The sequence below is a fragment of the Chanodichthys erythropterus genome, chromosome 20 (genome assembly GCF_024489055.1).
Source record: "Chanodichthys erythropterus isolate Z2021 chromosome 20, ASM2448905v1, whole genome shotgun sequence".
In the NCBI taxonomy this organism is placed as follows: Eukaryota; Metazoa; Chordata; class Actinopteri; order Cypriniformes; family Xenocyprididae; genus Chanodichthys; species Chanodichthys erythropterus.
The window spans coordinates 16653628-16679704 of record NC_090240.1 but is presented as its reverse complement, the minus strand read 5'-3'; the positions used below and the strand labels follow the sequence as shown (position 1 = coordinate 16679704).

Here is a 26077-nt window from a genome sequence, read left to right as displayed (position 1 = left end):
CTTATTCGTTCCCACGATTTAATATTTTGTTCTCTCGATTTACTTATTCGTTCGAATGATTTAATATTTCATTCCGTCGATTTACTTATTCGTTCGCATGATTTAATATTTCTTTCCCTCGATTTACTTATTCGTTCGAATGATTTAATATTTCATTCCCTCGATTTACTTATTTGTTCGCATGATTTAATATTTCGTTCACATGATTTAATATTTCATTCCCTCGATTTACTTATTCGTTCACATGATTTAATATTTTGTTCCCTCGATTTATTTATTCGTTTGCATGATTTAATATTTCGTTCCCTCAATTTACTTATTCGTTCGCACAATTTAAAATTTCGTTAGCATGATTTAATATTTCGTTCCCTCGATTTACTTATTCGTTCGAATTATTTAATATTTCATTCCCTCGATTTACTTTTTTGTTTGCATGATTTAATATTTCATTCCCTCGATTTACTTATTCGTTTGCATGATTTAATATTTTGTTCCCTCGATTTACATATTCGTTCGAATGATTTAATATTTCATTCCCTCGATTTACTTATTCGTTCGCATGATTTAATATTTCTTTCCCTCGATTTACTTATTCGTTCGAATGATTTAATATTTCATTCCCTCGATTTACTTATTTGTTCGCATGATTTAATATTTCGTTCACATGATTTAATATTTCATTCCCTCGATTTACTTATTCGTTCGCATGATTTAATATTTCGTTCCCTCGATTTATTTATTCGTTTGCATGATTTAATATTTCGTTCCCTCAATTTACTTATTCGTTCGCACAATTTAAAATTTCGTTAGCATGATTTAATATTTCGTTCCCTCGATTTACTTATTCGTTCGAATTATTTAATATTTCATTCCCTCGATTTACTTATTCGTTCGCACGATTTACTTATTCGTTCACATGGTTTAATATTTCGTTCCCTCGATTTACTTATTCGTTTGAATGATTTAATATTTTATTCCCTCGATTTACTTATTTGTTCGCATGATTTAATATTTCGTTCACATGTTTTAATATTTAATTCCCTCGATTTACTTATTCGTTCGAATGATTTAATATTTCATTCCCTCGATTTACTTATTCGTTCGCACAATTTACTTATTCATTCGCATGATTTAATATTTCGTTCCCTCGATTTACTTATTCGTTCGCATGATTTAATATTTTGTTTCCTCGATTTACTTATTCGTTCGCACAATTTAAAATTTCGTTCACATGATTTAATATTTAATTACCTCGATTTACTTAATCGTTCGAATGATTGAATATTTCGTTCCCTCGATTTACTTATTCGTTCGAATGATTTAATATTTCATTCCCTCGATTTACTTATTTGTTCGCACGATTTAATATTTCGTTCACAATTTAATATTTCATTCCCTCGATTTACTTATTCGTTCACATGATTTAATATTCCATTCCCTTGATTTACTTATTCGTTCGCATGATTTAATATTTAGTTCCCTTGATTTATTTATTCGTTTGCATGATTTAATGTTTCGTTTCCTCAATTTACTTATTCGTTCGCACAATTTAATATTTCGTTCACATGATTTAATATTTCATTCCCTCGATTTACTTATTCGTTCACATGATTTAATATTTCGTTCCCTCGATTTACTTATTCGTTCACATGATTTAATATTTCGTTCCCTCGATTTACTTATTCGTTCGCATGATTTAATATTTCGTTCCCTCGATTTACTTATTTGTTCGAATGATTTAATATTTCATTCCCTCGATTTACTTATTCGTTCGCATGATTTAATATTTCGTTCACATGATTTAATATTTCATTCCCTCGATTTACATATTCGTTCACATGATTTAATATTTCATTCCCTTGATTTACTTATTCGTTCGCATGATTTAATATTTTGTTCCCTCGATTTACTTATTCGTTCGCATGATTTAATATTTCATTCCCTCGATTTACTTATTCAGTTAATATAATTTAATATTTCGTTCCCTCGATTTACTTATTCGTGCACACGATTTAATATTCGTTCCCTCGATTTACTAAATTGTGCGCATGATTTACTAAGACGTGCATGATTTATAAATCGAAGGAACGAAATAAGTAATTGTGCGCACGATTTAGCCTACTATTTTTTTCCTGCATGTCATGTCCGGGGCTCCGTATTTTATAAATTTTCAGGGCTTGTTTTGTTTGTTCTATGGATGGGTCAGCTAAACCATTAACTACTATTATTCCTTTTAATTATACAAATACTTCATTAAAACATCTACAGGTAATAGACATTCAAAACACTTAGACATAGACATAGACGTCTTGTTCAATTATTCGCCACAGGAGAGCGATCTCAGTGAATCCACATGATTCAATGGGTTCACAGGGATCACACTCAGTGGTGAACCACCGAAACATTTTAAAAACACTTTTGATATAACAAAGCTTTGTTTACTGAAATCACGTGACTTTGGCAGTTTGAAACACACTCCGAACCACTGATTCGAAACAAAAGATTTGCAAACGTTTCGAAGCAGTGTTTCAAAAGCCCCATTACTAGCTTAAAAGGGCTCCATACGACACCAGTCGACGAATAAGGGTTTTCTCTAGCGAAGCGATTTAATAGTAATAGATTTAATAATATGTATATACTATTTAACTACAAATGTTTGGCTTGGTCCAGCTCCGCGATGTGCGTCCACAAGACAGTTTAGTTTAGAATGTCGCACTTGATGTAGATTTAGTTTAGAATGTCACCCCTAATCAATCACTTTTGATGATAATTCTGTTGAATTAATTGAGAATTATCAATCTGACGGTGAAAAGGAGAAAGATATTGAATAGAATTTGAGAACTGAATCTGCAAATTGTCTGAAAGAGAAAGAATCGGTCATTCAGTCGTCTTTGTTGAATGACACACTTTCTGAGAAAAGGGCAGCTTGAGCTTGTGCTCACCGCATTGACTGTGTGTGTGTGTGTGTGTGTGTGTGTGTGTGTGTGTGTGTGTGTGTGTGTGTGTGTGTGTGTGTGTGTGTGTGTGTGTGTGTGTATGGTATCAGGTTGTGTCCTTTTCTTCTCCTGCCAAAAGCTGCTGACAGGTGAAAAGCCCTCAGTGCCACTCTCCTGGTGTCATATTGTGATGGGCATTTTGACAGTCAGTTCGCTCAGCTCAGCCAAAGCTTGTTTTCAGATAAAGGTACTTAACTAGAATTGTCTCACCTGCTTGCCATTCAACCAAGTTTACACCAGAATTTCCCCAAAGTAGTTTGATACTTTAAGTATTTTTACAGGTTTTTTTTTTTTTTTAGTCTGGCCAAAGAGAGAGAAAACACTCTTCTCAAAAAAGCCACACTGCAAATTTAATAACATTTAATGAATGAATGAATGAATGAATGAATGAGGCATTTATATAGTGCTGTACTACTGTACACCCAAAGTGCTTTGCAATCATATCAGGGGTCTCTCCTCATCCACCACCAGTGTGCAGCATCCACTTGGACGCCTCGTTAAATATTCATGCACTTTATCGCAAGTCTCAGGAACTGCCACACACTGTTCAGTTTCAGCGTCTGAGGGGAAGACGTAAAAAATGTCAAAAACAGTGACGGCAAATGCATTAACTTAAATGGTAAAGGGACTTTTTTTTTTTTTTTGTGCTATATTTCAGAAGACATAAGACAATGTTTCTGCATATGCACAGGCAGGTATTCGAACAGGTTCTTGTTCAATCAATGTTATTAACCTCATGAATATGCAAGTAAGAACGTTAACTAAATTTTAAACCATGAGCGTTTTTAGCAGCAGTGTCAGAAGTGATTCTCCTCCACTGGAATTGATTTTCAGCTGCATTTTTTACCTTAAGGCAAGTTTTTGGAGCCACAAGACACAGCATGTTGTCCAATCAGTCAAATACTTCATTTGAATTAATTAATTGGAACTCTAAATCTGAACAATAAGTGCTCTGCTAGAATGGACTTTCAAATCAGTCCAACATTATGCTCTATTACACAGCTGTATAATATAACAAACTGAGCAAGGAAAAACAGTGCTTCCAATCAAACTCTATGGTAAATGTATCTGTCACGTGGTAATGTGGCTAACACAAACACAATATTTGGCCCAGTGTTTGTTCCATGTGTTTGGCTGGTAAATCAAACTTCTGCTATTGTTTATGCATTTTCAAAATTGTTAATTTGTCATATGCATATTGCTGGGCTTATGCAGTTCTTGGTAATATTAATACATTTATTTTAAAAGATTAGTTCACTTCAGAATTAAAATTTCCTGATAATTTACTCATCCCCATGTCATCCAAGATGTTCATGTCTTTTCTTCAGTGGAAAAGAAATGAAGGTTTTTGAGGAAAACATTCCAGGATTTTTCTCCATATAGTGGACTTCACTGGGGTTGAACGGGTTGAAGGTCCAAATGTCAGTTTCAGTGCAGCTTCAAAGAGCTCTACATGATCCCAGACGAGGAATAAGAGTCTCATCTAGAGAAACCATCGGGCATTTTCTAAAAAAAAATAAAATTATATACTTTTTAACCACAAATGCTCGTCTTGCACTGCTCTGTGATGCTCCACGCATTACGTAATCATGTTGGAAAGGTCACATGTGACATAGGAAAAAATCATCTAATTTTCTCCTCCAACTTCAAAATCGTCTGAAATTTATGGGGGTTTTTTTGTTGTTGTTTTTTTTTTTGTAAAGGCCGTTTGACTTAATCTTTGCACGTTCGCTTTGTAGACACTGGATCAGTACTTCCACCTACGTCACGTGTGACCTTTCCAACGTGATTACGTAATGCGTGGCGCATCACAGAGCAGTGCAAGACGAGCATTTGTGGTTAAAAAGTGTATAATTTAATTTTTTTTTCAGAAAATGACAGATGGTTTCTCTGGATAAGACTCTTATCCTCGTCTGGGATCATGTAGAGCTCTTTGAAGCTGCACTGAAAAACCCGTTGAACCCCAGTGAAGTCCACTATATGGAGAAAAATCCTGGAATGTTTTCCACAAAAACCTTCATTTCTTTTTGATTGAAGAAAGAAAGACATGAACATCTTGACTGACATGGAGGTGAGGAGATTTAATTTTTGTTTGTTCAGTTAACAATTTTGGTGCATTGATGGGACCCACCACAACAGAAGCAAAACATCGAACTAAATGCTTCACTAAATAGACCTAGAACTGAATATTTTAATAATAATTGAATAATTGGCATTTTGAAACCCTGGTAAATTTCTGAGCCCTTTCATGCAGTAGTCCAACAGTTAATGTATATTTACAATCATTTTTAAGGGTGGCTATAAAGAGCAAGATCACATAATTTGACCTTTAATTACTGAACCTAAGTAACCACTTGACATTTCCCCTCTGTGTGTTTCCAGGTACGTCCACACCTTGTACCTGGGAGTGCAAAGCCGTTGGCATGGCGACCCGGGTCAGCGTCATTTCTACTGGCGCCTGATGTTCGAGAGCGCTGACATCAACATGCTGCGGCTGCTGGAGGCTTTCCTGAAGAGCGCACCTCAGCTCGTGCTACAGCTCAGCATCATGATCCACAGCAACCACATACTGCCCCTACAGGGTGAGAGAACACACACACACACACACACGGTTTCCCAGGTGGGTACATGAGATGCTTTTAGTTGGGCGTGCTTAAAGGGAAGTGTTGAGAAAGAGAGAGAGGACAGAACACTTGTGTGATTGTGCCGTGGTTGTCATGACTTATTCATATGGCCACTCCTGAGAAGAGGTTTGCTTGTGATGAATTAAACAAAACGTTTAACACGCTCCACTCTGAACTGACTCTGGCACCTCAGATACAAGCATGGGGGAAAAAGACAGCAATAGGTATGATATGAAAATAGTTTAATAATAAAAATGATACATAATAATGATAATAATAAAAGGACAAAAGCAAGGATGCATGAAATGGATCAAAAGTGGTAGTTTTTTAATGTAATGTAATGTAACGCAATGATCAACGCAAAATCTATTTCAAATAAATCAAAGAATCCTGAAAAATTATCAGAAATGTTTCTTGAGCATCAAATAAACATATTCGAATGATTTCTGAAGGATCATGTGACACTGAAAACTGGTGTAATGATGCTGAAAATCCAGCTGTTAGAAATGCAATAATATTTGCAATAATATGTTATTGCATTAATGCATTTATCTGCCAATAGTATAGATAGCATTTAATTACTATTTACTCTTATTGCAAAGAACTGATACTTGTACATGGTGTAAATAGAATCTATCGCTGTTTTCATCTATTGTAAATAGCATATCGCCAAGAGAATGCTGCTACTGCTACTTAGTGCAAATAGCTGCTACCAAATATTTATATTATATTTTATATTCTTATTATACATTGAGAAATGTGAGATTAAATGAATCATTAAAGTAAAGAAAAAAATGTACAAGTTTTAAAAGCATAGAGATGACTTCATTGCTTCCTCAGAAGGCCACCACATGTCCCTGGGAGAGAGAACACTTCTCAGGAGACAAAAAGATGAGAGGAAAAGGATAGTCAGCAGAAAAAGACGGGAGGAAAGAATGAACGAGAGAGAGAGAGAGACGGGATAGGGGTGTATAGCAGCCGGATGGAGAGCTCAGAGGGACATGCTGTAGGACTGCACAGACTCAGAAATGTTCTGATTAATTCTGGGTCATGGGTTTAGTTACCAACCACCACACAGAAGGCTTTTTCGTGTTCTTCTTATCGTCTTTCGCTGTCTTTTACTTTGTTTCTTTTTTCTGATCTCATGGCCCTGCCTGTCAGTCTGTCTCAGACTTTTGACCTTTACATTGTGTCTGCGAATTCCATTTGAGAGTGAGCATCTGTATTCCACACTCACTGTGGAGAGCAGAGAAACTTGAAGTGAGCGCTCTGAAGTGTGCAGTCTCCTATACGATGGCAATGCTGTTTTTATTATGATTCTGATTGGATGATATTCGTGTTGCATGCTGATCAGTGTTTTTTATGACTGCACTGCAATAAAGTACAGCAGCATCTAGTTTGTTCAACACTTTACTGTTTCACTTCAGTATGTCCTTTTTAAACAACTAAGTTTCAAATTAATGGACCTACAAAGAGATGTCTACTAGGAATATTAACAATATATTTGGACTTTTAAAATGCCTTTTATTTATATATTTTCTATACAAGGTTCCTAAGGAGCATGCTTATAAGACTAGTTTCACATTCCCTACTTGTCTCGTGAGGTGCAGTAAGTGATCTGAGAAATGCTAATTATTAATTAGAATTTCACCCTCCCTGAAAATTGCCATCCAAAACCACGCCTCCTCCGAAACACATGAATATGCACACACACACACACACACACACACAAACACACAAAGAGTCATAAGAGAAGGCATTAAACTCCCTTATATCTCAAAGTACATAACATTGCAATAATAATGAATGAAAGCAACTTGACTGCTGCAGATTCATTTCGGTGTTGATACTGTTGACATGGAAACCCATAATTACGAGTCTGACTGAACGGCTCCGGTCAGAACGTAACGGGTTGCCATCTCTTAATTATATCAGTTAGGCATGAATGCAGCTTGTTGTTTTAATTCGAACTGTAAAACGTGGCTGCGCTCTGTGACTGACGTCTGTCTGTATAAACTCTTTCATAACATGAAACGTGCCGATGACGTATGATGATGTCCGCGTGAACAGGGTGCGCGAGGTAGGACCAGGGCTGTCAAACGATTAATCGCGATTAATCGTATACAAAGTAAAAGTTTGAGTTTGCATAATTTCTGTGGGTGTACTGTGTGTAATTATTACACTCTAAAAAATGCTGGGTTAAAAACAACACAAGTTGGGTTGAAAATGCACAAACCCAGCAGTTTGGTTAAATGTTTGCCCAACCTGCTGGGCAGTTTTACTTAACTCAGCTATTGTTTAAAAATTACGGTATTACTTACTTAAAATGAACCCAAAATATCTTGAAAATTAACATTTATTAATGTGTTTAATAAATGAACATTTTAATTTCATTTTAGATTCATTTTAAGTCAGCCATATAGTCATTTTCAAACAATAGTTGGGTTAAATAAAAACTACCCAGCAGGTTGGGCAAACATTTAACCCAACTGCTGGGTTTGTGCATTTTCAACCCAACTTGGGTTGTTTTTAACCCAGCATTTTTTAGAGTCTATGTATATATAAATACACACAAATTAATGTATATATTTAAGAGAAATATGTTATTTATGTGCAAAACATTTTTATTTATATATAATATAAATTATATAAAAATATACTTGTAAATATTTCTCAAATATATACATGAATGTGTTTGTATTTATATATACATAATAATTACACACAGTACTCACACATATATTAGGCAAACTCAGACTTTTATTTTGTATGCGATTAATCACAATTAATCGAAACGAATAGAATAATTGGATGAAAATTTTATGATCCTACTATATACGCATACAACCAAACCAAAAATTATTCCGATGTTTTTGACATTTTTGGTATATTTTTACTAGTGGGTGCAGGACACTATAGTTAATTTATGCAAAATAAAGTCAACTGTGACATATTATACCCAAAGACTCTACATAAAGAGGACTACCAGTAAAATTGATAAAAATTTGGTACCAACAATTATTCAGACACTTTGACCTGACCATGTTTTGCTCAAGTGTTATCTGACATAATTAAGATTAATTGTTTCTGAAAACAACAACAACAATTTATTTCAGTCCTTGCAGTCAATTTTTCATAAGAAATAAAAATATATATAATAAACGAAAAAGGTGTAGGCTGAAGCCACTGCTTATTATGCCTACACTTTATACATATATATCAAATGAATATCACTTTTTTCCCTTGGACTTGATTACTGCAAGATAACACAAGACATTTTCCAAAAATATACATAGATGATTTCAAAAATACACATTTCAAATAATAATGCACAAATAATTCATATTAAATTATATCATTATTTATCATCTTGTTTTTAAAAAATGTCTTGAATTTACAAAGTGTTGTACACAATTTTAATTCCTTGTCACAATTATTCCATAAGTTTGACAGATATACTTCTATTTTTGAGATTAGTTCTTAGACACAGTTTAACTCTGAGATCTTGTCATATTTTATTACCTTTTTTAAAAAACATGAATAAACTGTATTAATGAATGAAATGTTCAAGTCATGTCTGAATAAATGTTGGTTTGACTGTATACTGTATCATCTAGCTCTGTTACAAAAAAAGCAAAAGAGAACAAAACTTGTTTTATTCATTTATTTCCCAGCTTAAAATACTGTAATAATGTGACTAAGTCACTCAAGTATATGGTTGACAGCCCGAGCAGCCACAGGTAATCATGAACACTCTTCTCTCTCATACAAACCCACACACGCCAAAATGTGTTTCTCTAATGCTTAAAATATAACCAAGTTATTTCTTGTTCAACGCATTGCTTTCAACACAAGATGCTTTTAAACTAGTAATGGCGGCTCGGGCTGTTTTTAAGCAGGATAGGTAATCATTAGCATAAGAAAGTAATTCACAGAAAAGCATTTTAGCAAATTCCCCACTGTGTGCTTCAAGGTCTTAGAGGTCTCGGAGAGAGTCTTTGTTCTGTGAGGACTTGACTATAACTGCCATGTAGTCGTTTAATACAATCTAAAGCACAAATACTGTTATTGAAATGCATTATGCAAACATCTCCTGCACTTTCTTCCACTACATCATCTAGATGGTAAATGCAGGCGAAACTTAAACTTCCCTCTTTCTCTCTCTCTTAGCACAGGCAGTGCTGGGCTTTAACTTGTCTTATCCCGTTCTCTTTAAACTGCATTCTAATCTGAAGCTGTCTTTGTGGCAGTGGGCTTGCGCTGCGTCTGATGTTTGATTTAATTAAGATTGCCAGCACATTGCTCCATGAGAGCCTCTGAAAAAGAGGCCGGGAGAGAACGCTGAGAGCATGCGGGCAGGCTGGAAGCGGAGCGGGAAAACGCAGACTAATGCTTTCGGATCTCTGCTAATTAAGACCTCACTTAATCTGGATCTGCACCAAATGAGTTGCTCAGAACAAGGGCTGGGAGAGAGAGAGAGAGAGATAGAGAGGAAATGAAATGCAAAAGAGTAAACGCTCAATAAACAGCAAGGGTCAGGCTGTTGCAAAAAAGAAATATGGACTACGCGGCCTTGAAGTGGAAGAGTATTTCTTCAGTGATTTATACTAGTGGTCGACATTGCCAATAAATAATTACCGCCATTAGCCAGTAAGTTGTTCTGCTTAGCTGATAAGTGACTTTTATTTTGATAGTGCTGAGAATGCTAGCACCTGATCCATCTTCTGTACTGTCTTAGTTTAATAGCTCTGTTTTGATAAATCAGTATTCAGAAATGTGTAACATAGAGTAGATTTAAAAAGTATTATATGTAAGTACTATATATATTTCATCATGTCTTCTTCTAATAAAATATATGTGCAAATAAGGACACTTGTGCAGCGGTACGTCTGATCATGATCGCGATGACAAGACGGATTATTCTGATACACTGAAGACAATGATGTAGACTGAAATTCAAAGAAGAATGGACAAAAAAGTAACTATGCCTTTATTCTTCCTGTTAAACTGATGTGTCATTTTTTTTCATAGGCTGTAGTGCTCGTAAACATAATGAAAGTATTATTAAATGTTCTTGCTCATTTTTCTTAAAGACCAGTAGCTCTGCAAAGTTATAATTTGTTGATATTTCTAAACGTTTGATTTGTTCCTGATAGTTGTTAGTCTCTAATGATAAGATTGTTTTGAGTTTGTTGTCATATGGTTATATTTTTAAAATACATCAAAGGGCTTTTCACACTTGAAATAGTTAACCCTGGGTCATTGTAAACCCCGGGTAAAGGGAATCCTGGCTTATGTTGCTTCACGTTTCACACTGCTCATAATTCACCCAGGGTTAACAATTAGTCCTGGGTATTCATAAGCTGACGTTTCACATTGTACATTCCTAAACCCTGGGTTAAAGGAACAATATGTAAGATTTTTGGATTAAAATATCCCAAAAACACTAGAACAGTGTTATATATTTGGTTGACTTGTGTACTTTAATTATCCCAAATATTTCCAAGAATGTTTAAATCCAGAGAAATAAACAATTTTAACCAGGACACGGACCATGTCTGTGCGTCGCTTATCAATGGCGTCATACCCGCGTTACCCTCGTTTTCCGGTTTTATTTTGTATAAACCATAGAAACACCAAAGACACTTTATTATATATTGTGTTTTATTAGACAGGTGAGCAACTGTTTGGATACATTCATCGACAGAACACTAATCATGTTGTATAGCTAAACACAGTAAGTCTTATTGTTTAAATCTTTAAATAAACAGTGAGTACCGTGTTTTACCATGCCTAATATCGATCTAGCTTACTGCAGTGGGTAACAAGTGTCTCATAGCAGCTGCCGAGTGAACGCAGAGCAGAACTACAACAACTTTCAACACTCAAATGTATCTAATATGATAAACAGCGTTGCATTACCCCACATACTCATGACCGGAAGAAGCGGAAGTGGTGACTGCGGCATAATAAAAGTCCCGCTGCTCTTGAGCCGTGTGTCGTGCTCGTTTCTCATTATCAAACAAACGCTCCAGCGGCCTCCTTTCTGCTCTCACAACACTCGGTCCTGCTCTGCTTCATACTCCAGTAACGTTAATAATCGCATCCATTAACATGAGTCCTGTCCCGATTCTTTTCCACCAGCCGTAGACGTGAAAACAACACCTCCCGTGATTCTGCAAAATCAAGGCGTCATCAAGCCTTTGTTTTGAATAACCGACCTCTAGCGTAGTAGTAAATTTACATAGTGTGTATTTGTGGTGCAACATGTTCTCCAACCAATACTCCCATATAGGCTGTTTGTCACTTCCCTGAAATTCGACCCATAGGAGCATTTGCTAAAGTTGCACCCCTATCGACAACAGCACACTTTCATTTTAATGCATTGCTCTCTTTTATCTGCGTCGGGTTTTTGGTTTCACGTAGCTCAATTGGCAGAGCATTGCAATATATAACAATATGCAATCATGCGATCATGCGATCCTGGGTTCGCATGTGCTCATAAAGTGTGTATGCACTATAAATCACTAAGGGCAGGTTTAGGGGTGGGGTAGGTGTAGTCTTTAATAAAAAAAAATGAGTTTTGCTAGATGGAAATAGGACAAATGGCATTTAAATGAACACTCATTTTGATTGGTAACGACAGACATACATCATTTCATGACGACATTCGTAACACGACACTGTCGTTATTTTTACACCAGCTAGAGGGCGCATGACTTTAAAACATAAATATAAGGTGATTGAAAAACGACAAAAACGTTTTTTCGGAGGACAATGTCACTGATTGGATAAACTCAGCACATGACTTGTTTACAGTAGGCTAGCTAGCTCCAGCATTGCGGATCCTTGTATTGCCAATTATACTAACGAGTTATACTGAATGGACATAAAGGTAAGAATGGAATGGTCTCTTCTTCACTCAAATTGTTGCGTTTTCTGTCAACATTTGACATTTTTCCTCTCAAACACTAAATTTACTGTTTATATACAATGTGCAGTGTTTCCTGACTGCCCAAAGCACACAAATATGAGTAACCGATTGGTTGTCTGTTGCTAAGTGTCTAACATTCTAACACCGCATTGTTTCAGACTGTACCAGTTTGGCACCACAATGCGGGATTAACACAGCAAAAGCGGTGCTAAACCTGTGATAACCCAGGGTTAAGCGTAGTGTGAAAGGGCCTCAAGTTGCCTTCAAATCTGTTGTTTGGTTTTTTTTTTTCTCCGCTCACTAAATATTTATTTGTCTCTATAATGAGTGTGTTGCAGGTCTGTGTTTTCATTGGTTGTTGTCTTCTTCCCTTCTTCCCACCCTCGACACTCCCAGACACTCCCACTTTCCAGAGCTTTACACAACCATTTTTTGAGTCTTTTTCAAATCAGAGGTGTAAACAAGCAATGCTAAAACAGGGGGTTTCATGACACTTTAAAGGGACAGTTCACCCAAAAATGAAAATTTGATGTTTATCTGCTTACCCCCAGAGCATCCAAGATGTAGGTGACTTTGTTTCTTCAGTAGAACACAAATGATGATTTTTAACTCCAACCGTTGTGGTCTGTCAGTCGTACAATGCATGGCAATGGGAACTTCGTCTATAAGAGTAAAAAAATCATGCACAGACAAATCCAAATGAAACCCTGCGGCTCGTGACGACACAATGATGTCCTAAGACACGAAACGATCGGTTTGTGGGAGAAACCGAACATTATTTATATCATTTTTTACCTCTAATACACAGTTAAAAATCATGATTTGTGTTCTACTGAAGAAACAAAGTTACCTACATCTTGGATGCGCAGCAGATAAACATCAAATTTTCATTTTTGGGTGAATTAAATGGGGTAAAGATTCAGTTGTAGGTTTCTTTAACATGTGTGTGCGTTCTTGTATACATGGTTTATGAGGACACAAATGTGTATAATGACATGGGTAGTACAACGTAAATGGTTTATGAGGAAACTTCCTGTGTCCTTGTAAACCAAATGGCTTAAAAAAACATACTAAACTGTGTTTTTTTGAAATTCAAAAAATGTAGACAGTTTTCTGTGATGGTTAGGGGTAGTGTAGGGGGAGAGAATATACAGTTTGTACAGAATAAAAACCATTACACCTATTGAGAGTCCCATAAACCACATATACAAGTATGTGTGTGTAGCTGGACAGGAGAGGAATCAAGCACCAGAACAAAGCCAATCGACCGGGACCCAGCAGATACACAAACATGCAGTGAGCTGTATTTAAGAGCTGATCCCCATGATAACATCAGCTCAATGTAGAAGCCTCCTGAGATTGCTGCACATCTCTCAATCACACACGCTTACACACACCTCCTCTTCAACTTTTCGCTCTACCTTGCGCTTTAGGGTACTTGCAAACACAATATAAAGCACCTGTCTGTCTCCCTGCCACACACTCTCACACTCACTCTCTCTAGAGAGACATCCTCTCAGGCAGTAGGGGAACAAGCCCTGCGATTTGTTGTCTCAGCAGGTGTTGTAGCTTCTATGCAATATTATTTGAAATCTAAAACAAGAGCAACAAACATTACAAAACTTTGAACTGTTTTTTTTTCTTTTTCTTTTCCTGTCATCACCCTTGAAAGAACAGCTGTAGCATCTCTGCCAGCTCACATCAGTTTCATAAGAGCCGTCGTGATGTCTGGAATTAAAATCGCTTTGCTTCTTTGCCTCGTCAGAATATATTCTCTCAAAATGTGTCTGTCATGATTCAAGGTATATATTCACACATTCATATATTATGAGTCCAGAGAGGCTAGAGACATCAATTAGGGCCTGAATTATTCATGTTTTGAAAGTTAATTATTCAATCGCATGTTCAATTAGCAATGAATCACATCAGATCTAATTAAATATTGAAGGCAGAAGTCTGAGAATGTGGAAATGTAGTGATTCTTAATGATTTTGATTAGGTTTTATATTTAGAACTTGCTTTTTTCAGGCTATTTAATTGGCCACCGCTATAGAGAAGCTTCATAGATGCAACAGCACCTATATACTGTACATAATAGCTACACTATAGACTGAGCTATAAACTGAAATATAAGACATGTATTTTCTTTCCAAATACCATTTGAAGTCATTTTCACACTCAGGCCTGAGACCTGCTGTATGCATGTACGTAAATGCAAACACTTCTAGCTATCCAAGTTTGATTTCGTGCATCACTGCCTTTCAAAATGTGTCTGAATACAATTCTTAAGCCAATGCACTGCACTCTCAGCTACAAGGCATTCCCTGCTGAAAAAGAAAAAAAGGATCTGGTCACCAGCATGGGATCCTTTTGTACTGGTGTTCCAGTGAAGCTTCTTGACTAGTCTAACCAGCAAAACATCACCAGAAAAATCAAGCTGCTTGCTTGTCCCAGGGTTCTTCTATTATTATTATTATTATTATTATTATTATTATTATTATTATTATTATTATTATTATTATTATTATTATTATTATTATTTGCTTTATTTTTAATGGATTTTAAGAAAATGGAATCCAGAATTTCTACAGTTTCAGTCTTTTTTGTTTTTATTTTAGTTTTAGTGTTTAGGGCTGTCAAAGTTAAGGTGATAGTTCACCCAAAAATGAAAATTCTGTCATCATTTACTCCCCCTCAAGTTGTCCCAAACCTGTATAAATGTATTTGTTCTGCTGAACACAAAAGAAGATATTTGAAAGAATGTTTGTAACCAAGCAGATCTTGCCCTCCATTGACTGTCATAGTATTTTTTCCTACTATGGTAGTCAAAGGGGGGTGCGATCTGCTTGGTTACAAACATTCTTTCAAATATCCTCCTATGAGGGTAGGTAAATTATGTCAGAATTTTCATTTTTGGGTGAACTATCCTTTTAATGCACTAACTGGTATGGTTTAAAAATGTTTGACAGCAGTCTAGTTAATTGAGTGCTATATCAAGTGCCATTTTCATTATCAGTACAGGCTTGTAAATATTTCAAGTTTTATAATATGCCATATATCATTTAAATTAATTGGTGGTTTGGAATCCTGAACATTTTTTGTTTAGTTTCAGTGTGTTTTTTTTTGTTTTGTTTTTTTTTTCTTTCATTAACAATAGCAATCTACCAGCTAGACTAGCACCAAACCAGCATAAACCAGCTTGGACCAGCGAGGAACTTCATGGCACTGGTTCAAGCTGTTCTTTTAAGCAGCAGTACTTTAAAGCATCTTCTATGGCTAGTTTTCTCTTTCACGTCAACCACTCTCATGGTGTAGCAACAGTCTGAAGAGAATCTTGCTGAGAAAGTTAGTTTAGAGTTAATTAAATTGTTGACATTTATACACCCCAGGCTCATTAGAAAAATGTACCCATGGGAACATTTTTTAAATGAAAATGCATAACGCCATGTACGTTTTGTGAAATGTCCATTGATTGGCACTTAAAGCATGTTCAGTTTTTTTCCTAAATGTTTTTATTATGTTGGTTTTATACGTCTCAGGTTTAAAATGTCCGGTGATTGGCGCTAAGCTTAATGCTCCATTACTTTTTAAAATAATGTACAAAAAACACTACACATAAACCTAGCAAAACCTTTATTGACCTAAACCTTTGGTCTCTTATCTTTGAGCATTTTTATTGTGAGTTTTACAGGATTCATACCCAAGGTTTCCACATCGTAAGTACACTTCCATACCAGCTTGTTACATCAGAAAAGCGAAACATATGGAGCTGCCCAGCAAACATTTGCATTTAATGACTGTTAAAAATGCATCCCTTCGATGCGTAATGTCATGGTTGAAATAGGACAAATGGCATTTAAATGAACACTCATTTTGATTGGTAACGACAGACATACATCATTTCATGACGACATTCGTAACACGACACTGTCATTATTTTTACGCCAGCTAGAGGGCGCATGACTTTAAAACATAAATATAAGGTGATTGAAAAACGACCTATAGGATTGTATACCAGTACAATCCAAAATTAAATTTGAACATACATCTTTGATGTTATCTATTTTGGCCAGGGACGTGACATTCCCGTCGGACCAATGTTTGCTGGCTGGTTAAGCGATGCAAAGTCCATAATGTATTTGTTTAAAAATCATGCACTTTCATAAAAAGTGTTTTGAGATCATAACATAATATTGTGCAAGGAGACGTGAAAACAAGTCTTTATTAATCCATAATCTGACCCTGTTCTCATAACACTGTAAGAAGTGCTTGCTGTTTTACTGCCTCTGGTGTTCATTTCTATTGAAAACTGCAGTGATATGAACGTATTGGTATGTATTTTGCATTTTGCAAAAATGTTCCCACAGGTAAGTTTTTCCATGAGATCAGGTTGCAGCTATACTGATACATGGAGAGTAGCAAATCCTGTTTAATAGCACAGACATTTGAAGGTACCTCCATTGGCCCTTGAGTACTAAGGCTATGTATGTAGACCAGTGTTTGCAGTGCCAAGTTTCTTTTGCATACTTTTGTAAAGTTATTTCTGTTTTTATTCTTCATTACTCAAGCTGTCTCTCTGTTCTTCTTGCTCTGTCTCTGTAGGTCTCTCTGCGTCCGCCTCATTGGTTTCCCTCGCCTGGATGATCGCTTCTTACCAGAAGGTTCTACGCGACTCTCGTGACGATAAACTCCCCATGTCCTACAAGGCTGTGATTGTTCAGATGCTCTGGCATCTCTTCACCATCGGTGCTCGAACCATCGCATTCGCCCTCTTCGCTTCAGTCTTCCAGCTTTACTTCGGGATCTTCATCGTAGCCCATTGGTGCGCCATGACCTTTTGGATCATCCAAGGCGAGACCGACTTCTGCATGTCCAAGTGGGAGGAGATCATCTACAACATGGTGGTGGGGATCATCTACATCTTTTGCTGGTTCAACGTGAAAGAAGGCCGTGCTCGCTTTCGGCTGGGCGTGTACTACTGCTTGACCTTGGTTGAGAATGTGGCACTCACCACCGCTTGGTATATTCACAGGGGCCCTCACACTTCAGACTTCTACGCCCTGATCATTGTGTGCGTGGTGGTGTGTAGCTACGCTTTGGGAACGTTCTTTATGTTCGTCTATTATTGTCTACTCCACCCGGACGGACCCATCCTGGGTGCTCAGTGGAGCTGTGTGGAGGAGGGAATGGGGGTAATTGGCCTGGGAGGCGTTGGGGATTTGGGGACACCCTTGCCCCAACCGGACGTGGTTACTAGCCCTCCCAGAACACTGCAAAGGACTAATGGTGGGGATCGGGAGATTGGGGCTGGGGATAGAGACAGTTGCCTTCCTGTGTTTCAGGTAAGGCCTCCTAGTGTTCCCCCAGCTTCTTCTCCACGTCCACCAAGAACTGAAGGTCCCGTTATCCGCATCGACCTGCCAAGAAAAAGGTACCCGGCCTGGGACGCCCACTTTATCGACCGTAGGCTGAGGAAGACCATCCTGGTGCTAGAGAATACGTCTCCCGTGACGCCCCGAATCCAGTACCAGAGCTTCACCAACCCCAAAGAAGTGACGGAGTACGAGACTACGGTATAGTGTTGTTCATACCTCCACCTTCCACATGACATCTCTATGCAGAGGTGGGACTCAGGAGGCAGATGCCACCATGAGGTTACGGTCTGATCCTTGAGGGTCGGCATGGTGCTACACGGTGGGCCCTCAGCATGTTTGGCATCCGGATGCCTTGGAATGCTTGACTGGTCCGAGAATGCACATCAGGCTGGACGGGAATAACATGGCGTTTACATGACCTGCACGGGAAGTGAAACTAGGAAAGGGACTTAGCTTTCTGCCTATGCACTGAACATATGAAAAGAGTTTAACTGACAGTGATGAGAAGACGTGGACATTTGTAAAATATAGATAAACTGACCAATCAGTATTCCTCAGGTCCAGCCTGACTGCTGTATTGGTGTAAGTTTAATGTGTCAGTGACCTGAAAACAGTACAAATTGTGTATTATTTGCTTCTGTGAATGGTGAGGTTAGCGAGTTCAATCAATCATCCATTTCCTCAAAAAAAATTCTTCTGTAATTATTGACTTATTTATTTATTAGATTTATTTTTTATGACTCTGTGGCCATGTCTTTGATATAATTCTTCGAATTGAATATTCATAAATAGATATTATCTTTTGTTATATGTATACAATAGAACGGTGCCAGTGTGTTGATATGAATGTTTTGTTTTGGTTTTTTTTGGGGGGGGGGGGGGCTGTATGTTTGACTGGTCATGCTGCATTGTTTATCTGTAAAGATGAAGAAAAAATGTCATATAGTAAGACAAAAAGTTGTGATCAAATTGTAGTTGGATAAAAATAATGCTGTAAAAAAATATTCAGATGACAGCCTCGGAAAAGTAAAAAAATTGAATATGATTGTTTGAGTGTTTCTTGAAAATGGTTTTGGGACATCTGGAAGCATCAAACTTGCAAACGTCTGTGTGCTTGTGTTGCATTTCACACAGAGAAAACACAAATGATTGACAGTGAATTCTAATGCTCCCTTTACAGTAACTAAAACAGCGAGTATCGGTTTGCTCCGTCCGCAAGCCTCAAAACCCTTTTACATCTGTATGTGTTCATTTCACTCATTATTTTGTTATTTGGAAGGAACCATTGCTGTGGTCATGAGGAGTTTAGATTCTGAATTTTTTGTGGTTTGGCAATTGTGATTGCTCTTCTCGGTCATGAAAAGCTGCATTTAATGATGACTATTGGGGACAACAATGTGTGTGTGAATGCTTGAGAGAAAGAAAGACTGTTTTTCACCTCATAAAGTGTTAAGACCTCTTTTTAGTTTAACAACTTATCCTACTCAACTCTGTTCCAGGGTTTTTTTGAGTAACGACAATTGTAAAGAAATCACCCCAATTACAAGACCAGCACAAGACATCAGCATCAAGTTTTTCTCTCTGTTTCTCTCTTTCACTGTGAGGTCTTTCAAGGTCTTGCTTGCTGCTTTTAAATTCCATTGCCTGGTTAAAAACCAGGCAGAAAAGCCCAGAGTCATGGTGGGTAATTGCCAAAGACAAGAATCCTGCTGTCCAGTCTGAAGACTCTGATGGAGAGCAAATGATGCTTGCGGGCTGTAATCATGCTGCCTTATAATGGGATGTTCACACATACCGTGATTTTATTGCAGGAGGTCGTGGAGTAACTGTGTTGTTGTTTGCAGTGGCCGTTTCCTCTGCTAGATGCTTTAACCTCATTGGTGGTCTGCACACCTCACTCAAATCTGATCACATTACTGGTAAAATAAGATTCTAATTTCAGAAGAACAGCAGAATCTGTTAAAATATTCATAAAACGGCTGAAGACCTCTTCCAGGAGCACTTAACTAACTAGCCTCTTAAAAAAGTCAGCGCTTCTGCACTCCATCATTGAACTACTCTGATACTTTGGAAAGTTGGTATAGTGTTTGCCTTTTCATTAATTCCTTCTGCTTGTATTATTCTTACTCTAGGTAAAAGTGTCTGATTAAGGAATACATTTAAATGTAAATGTAATTTGACAAGGAATCAGTTTTCCTACAGATAAAATTAATTCAGGAGTTTGTATAGAAATTGTCAAAGTGCATTATGGATCATAAAGTGCCATGAACACGATGAACAAACTCACTCCAAATGCTAACAACTTTTGACATACATTTCAATGCATCGTTATTTAATTATAGCCCTGTATGTGGGCATAAACTAATCTTAGATCAGCAAAATCGCACCTAACAATAAGTTTCACCTACATTCAATGACAAAATGTCACAGGTGACATATCATGCCTTGGATCTTTCAGCTCATTTGCATATTCACGCCCATATCACACCACCAACAGTAACTATCATTCGTTACTTTACAGCAACTTTATATACATCATCTGCACAGGATCATGTTATGTTTGTACCTATGTTTGTACATGTTTTAAAGGTGCAGCAAGTGATTTCTACGAAACACTGTTGATATTTGAAATCAGCCCAAACAAACACACCCCTCCATTCATTGCTCCGCCCCCAAAATGCATGAACACACAATTCTAGAGTGGATGTCTCTTTATCATAGCTGAAGCGAAGCAAATAATGCTTCACAAAAAATAAAGTGAAGATGATGAACGAACGACAAGAAGGAATAAAAAAATGAACATACAGAACACAAGTATATACAAGCAAGAGTTTGTTGCTAGTCACCAGCAGCACACCAGCTCTGGACAAACAACAACACTCAAAACTCTCCTGTTATTATAACTAACATTACAACAGAAACATATCTTTAGTGAGGCCAGCAGGGGTGGTGAGGTGTTATTGAGGCCAGCAGGGGGTGCTCACCTGTGGTCTATGTGGGTCCTAATGCCCCAGTATAGTGATGGGGACACTTTACTGTCAAAATGCACCGTCCTTTGGATGAGACGTTAAACTGAGGTCCTGACACTCTGTGGTCATTAAAAATCCCAGGATGTCCTTCGAAAAATAGTAAGGGTGTAACCCCGGCATCCTGGCCCAATTTGCCCATTGGCCTTTGTCCATCATCGTGGCCTCCTAATTATCCCCATCCCTGATCAGCATAACATTATGAGCACTGACAGGTGAAGTGAATAACACTGATGATCTCTTGCACGGCACCTGTCAGTGGGTGGATATATTAGGCAGCAAGTGAACATTTTGTCCTCAAAGTTGATGTTAGAAGCAGGAAAAATGGGCAAGCGTAAGGATTTGAGTGAGTTTGACAAGGACCATATTGTGATGGCTAGACGACTGGGTCAGAACATCTCCAAAACTGCAGCTCTTGTGGGTGTTCCCGGTCTGCAGTGGTCAGTATCTATCAAAAGTGCTCCAAGGAAGGAACAATGGAGAACCGACGACAGGATCATGGGCGGACAAGACTCATTGATGCACGTGGAGAGCGAAGGCTGGTCCGTGTGGTCCGATCCAACAGACGAGCTCCTGTAGCTCAAACTGCTCAAGAAGTTAATGCTGGTTCTGATAGAAAGGTGTCAGAATACACAGTGCATCAGTTTGTTGTGTATGGAGCTGAGACCAGTCAGGATGCCCATGCTGACCCCTGTCCACCGAAAGAGCCAACAGTGACACGTGAGCATCAGAACTGGACCACGGAGCAATGGAAGAAGGCCTGGTCTGATGAATCACGTTTTCTTTTACATCACGTGGATGGCCGGGTGCGTGTGCGTCTCTTACCTGGGGAACACATGGCACCAGGATGCACTATGGGAAGAAGGCAAGTCGGCGGAGGCAGTGTGATGCTTTGGGCAATGTTCTGCTGGGAAACCTTGGGTCCTGCCATCCATGTGGATGTTACTTTGACACGTACCACCTACCTAAGCATTGTTGAGACCATGCACACTCTTTCATGGAAAGTATTCCCTGGTGGCTGTGGCCTCTTTCAGCAGGATAATGCTCCTGACACAAAGCAGAAATGGTTCAGGAATGGTTTGAGGAGCACAACAACGAGTTTGAGCCTCCAAATTCCCCAGATCTCAATCCAGTCGAGTATCTGTGGGATGTGCTGAACAAACATGATCCATGGAGGATCCACCTCACAACTTACAGGACTTAAAGGATCTGCTGCTAACATCTTGGTGCAGATACCACAGCACACCTTCAGGGGTCTAGAGGAGTCCATGCCTTGACGGGTCAGGGCTGATTTTGGCAGCAAAAGGGGGACCAACACAATATTAGGAAGGTGGTCATAATGGTATGCCTGATCAGTGTTTATACTGATTGGCTTCATCACTCTGTCTCCTCTCCACCAATAAGCTTGTGTGTGATGGGTGTTCTGGTGCAATATGGCTGCTGTCGCATCATTCAGGTGGATACAGCACATTGGTGGTGTTTGAGGAGATTCCCCACTTCCACATGTAAAGTGCTTTGAGTGTGAGAAAAGCGTTATCTAAATGTAAGAAATTAATTATTAACAAATTATTGTTATTGGTTCTATGACTTAGCAAAACCAATGATACTTATGTATGAAACAACGCAGCTTCAACATCAGGCCTTCCAGCTTAGGTCTCTCCAGCACTGGAAAGCTTTTCGAATATTAACTTGCCTGATTATAGCCCTTCTATTTCCAGTGACCTTGTCTCTTTTGTAATGTCTCTCTGCTATTTCTCTTTCTACAGTTTTTCTTCAAATCTCCCTCTTGCTCATAAATATTTACGCCCCCTACTGCTGATTGCTTACTGCACCTTTAATGACTCACAGTTGTCCAATTTTGAAGGAGTTCACTGCAAATTATGAACAGGTTGAACATAATTAATCGGCCTACGAGAAATCGCACACTTCTACCATTCTCTGAGTTCCTTTCAGTTTGAAACAAGAAGTGATATGGATTGACGAAATGTAGTGGAGTTAAGTAAGAAAAAATATGCTTTAATAGAATGGTGAAAATACTTAATTACTGCACATTCAGAAGATAAAATGTTTGTACAGTAACATAGTAGGCTGGTGAGTACATGTCTCTCCTATTATTCTACATCATTTCATGTGTAAAATACAGGCTATGGTATGTGACATATGGCAAACATAAACAACCCGGTGACAGAAAGAGAGCGTGAGACACTTCAAGATGACTTGCATCCTTTCACAGGTTGCTGTGGTAACTGCAGGATCATTAAGCAATGCTGCAGGTATATGTGCTGTGTGTGTGTGTGTGTGTGTGTGTGTGTGTGTGTGTGTGTGTGTGTGTGTGTGTGTGTGTGTGTGTGTGTGTGTGTGTGTGTGTGTGTGTGTGTGCTTTTGTTTATATTACATTGTGGGGACCAAATGTCCCCATGATGTAATATAAACCTGAGTTCACCTACATCGTGGGGACCAGCCAGCGGTCCCCACAATGTAAATGGGTTTATAAATCATATAGAATGAGTTTTTGTGAAAAAGTAAAAGTTTGCACAGTTTCCTGTGAGGGTTAGGTTTAGGGGTAGGGGCAGGGTAGGGGGATAGAATGTACAGTTTGTTCAGTGTAAAATGCATTGAAGTCTATGGAAAGTCCCCACAATTCACAAAAACAAACATGTGTGTGTGTGTGTGTGTGTGTGTGTGGTCTGAGAGCTATTCAATGTGGCCCCTCTCCAGAAAACTGACCCACCATTAGCTCTCCTCCTCCTCCACTCATACCCTTAGGGGGGGGTCAACAGCATCCTCGTCTACTGTAACAAGCAAACACACACACACACACACACACACACACACACACACACACACACACACACACACACACACACACAGTGAGGCTCTCCAGGTCAACAGTACACTCTACAAGAGAAAACCCTTCAGGTTCTACATGTACAGTACATGCAATGCAGTATGCATGAAATAGCATTTGCAATCATTTTTATTTATCTAATATGATGTAATTGTTGAAGCGATAGAGGATATTCCACCGACGGGACTTGAATATAGGATTTGAGAGCCAAACCTGAATGTGTGTTTTCAGTGAATTATGCAGGTCTTCTCTCTTTTTTGGGGAGCTTTCTAACCAGAGCATGAAGGTCAAATTCAACCTCAAGCATCAAATCCCAGTGCTAACTCTCCTGTATTGAAATGTTGCTTTAACCGTTATGTTAACTTAAATTTCAGGGTTAACTATTGGCAAGATTTTAGTCAGGCTGCATTATCTATACAGGAGCCTAAAACAATGGCTAAATAGCAATATTTTCTCCATCTGCACAGCCCGGGTCACATCAGCTGCAAAGCTAAGTCTTGTTTGTCCTTCACAATAAGACCAAGAATGAATATAAAGAAAGTACATTTTTATTGCACAATGACTTTAAAGTACACTGCTTACTCCTCAGCGTCCCCTATGGCCCAGATCATCTGCTATTGATTTCCAGGGTCTGTTTGGCCACTGTCCCAGTATGAGTTGGGTTTATGTGATCTGTTCCTCCTTAAACTGAGCTACCAATACATTCCCCTGGGCTGTTTAACAATCCAGATCAATCCAAGCACAAACTGCACATTTCTGCATGACTTTAAGAATAATTTAACTTGTCCTCATGATAAAGTTTCATTAGATTCCATTAGCATGTCATAGGGCATAGTGAAAACTGCACTGTTGCACGTAGTACAATCAAATAGGCAACTCGCTCAATTCAACAAGGGTAAACAGGCAAAAACAATGCCAATACTAGTAATTTAACTGTACAACACTCTTCCTCTATGGAGTATAAAGGATATAACACAGGTTTTTATACAGCTCAAGGCAATGTTTGAGCATGCCATCTCTCTGTAGGTGATTAGCTTTCTTACAGTGTTGCCTCACATTAAAGTGCCACTCCCCATTGAAGCACAAATGCTGACACACATTGCCTCCCAGTGGATGCTTTGAGTAACTGCGAGTAACATTGACATGGCCGAGCTGGAGTGAGTAAGGTCAAATTCACCTGAGAATTGTGTTGGAGATTTTTTTAAGCACTCTGGGAATGTAGTGAAATGTTGTAATTTCTTCTACATCAGGGGTTTACGATCTTTTAGATGCCACAGATATGATCATCTTCACGTCCTAAAATTTAAAAGGCATTATCTTTTATAAACACCCAATTTAAACACTGAAAAAAGAATATTATAACTTAAATTAGTTTCTAATAAGTTACATTTTTATATATTCTTTTCTGCTCACAAAAGTACTATACTGTTATATATATATATATATATATATATATATAAAATTTATTTTATTTTAATCACATTTTTTTAAATCTAATTTCATCTGTTTAATAGATTTAATACATTCATAACTAAATTATGTTTATGTATTATTGTAGTTCATGTATTTAATTTATTTACTTGTTTTTGTTTTGATTTTTTACAGTTTTTTCTAGACTTTTCCACAGTCTTTTCCCTGTCCTCCCTTAAAAAACCTGCTCTAAATGACAGTGTATAAAAGCATGTGCTTTATTTTAAAGGGAATATATGTTAGAATTTTCATATATTAATAGATTTTTATTGCCAATGTGTGGACAGCTTCCCTGATTTTCTACGTTATCTATGAAATCCTGAACACTGATTTTTATGTGAAGGACTCGGGATGTTTTTGCTGGGAAAATCAAATATACTTTAACCAAACATGATGTCGATGCAGAGCTCCCAAAACATATGATCAGATCGCTATGATCGGATGCTTTCTTAACTGCTGCTTTCTCACTGCTGTCATTTTGTTGTGTGTTTATTTTGTTATTGAGACAAAAGCGTGCAGCACTAAACATCGCTCTCAGTAGTATGGACAGCGCCAGGATACTCGTTAAAAATATAAATCGCTGCAAAGGTATTACCAGCTTCTTTTTAGTTAAGGTAAGAATTAAAAACAACTTCTCCATGAGTATATCGGGGCCTTGAATCACGTTGGCCCTGTCCCAAATGGCACCCTAAACACTTGCGGTCTTCCTCCGCACTTTTGTGACGTAACGCTGCTTTAACTGTCGGGAAGAAGTCTGCTGCGGAGATCACTTCAGTGCGGACTCTGCAAAAGTGTGGATCGAGG

General features: G+C 37.9%; 1 protein-coding gene across 1 annotated transcript in view; it reads left to right on the top strand.

The window, feature by feature from the left end:
• xkr7b (XK, Kell blood group complex subunit-related family, member 7b) overlaps window positions 1–18133 on the top strand; it is a 75852-nt gene extending 57719 nt beyond the window's left edge. Inside the window, exons 2-3 of the mRNA XM_067371727.1 lie at window positions 5379–5578; window positions 17157–18133. Coding sequence (XP_067227828.1) covers window positions 5379–5578; window positions 17157–18133 — 1177 coding nt within the window. The remainder of the gene's footprint in view (window positions 1–5378; window positions 5579–17156) is intronic.
• Window positions 18134–26077: the final 7944 nt, after the last annotated feature.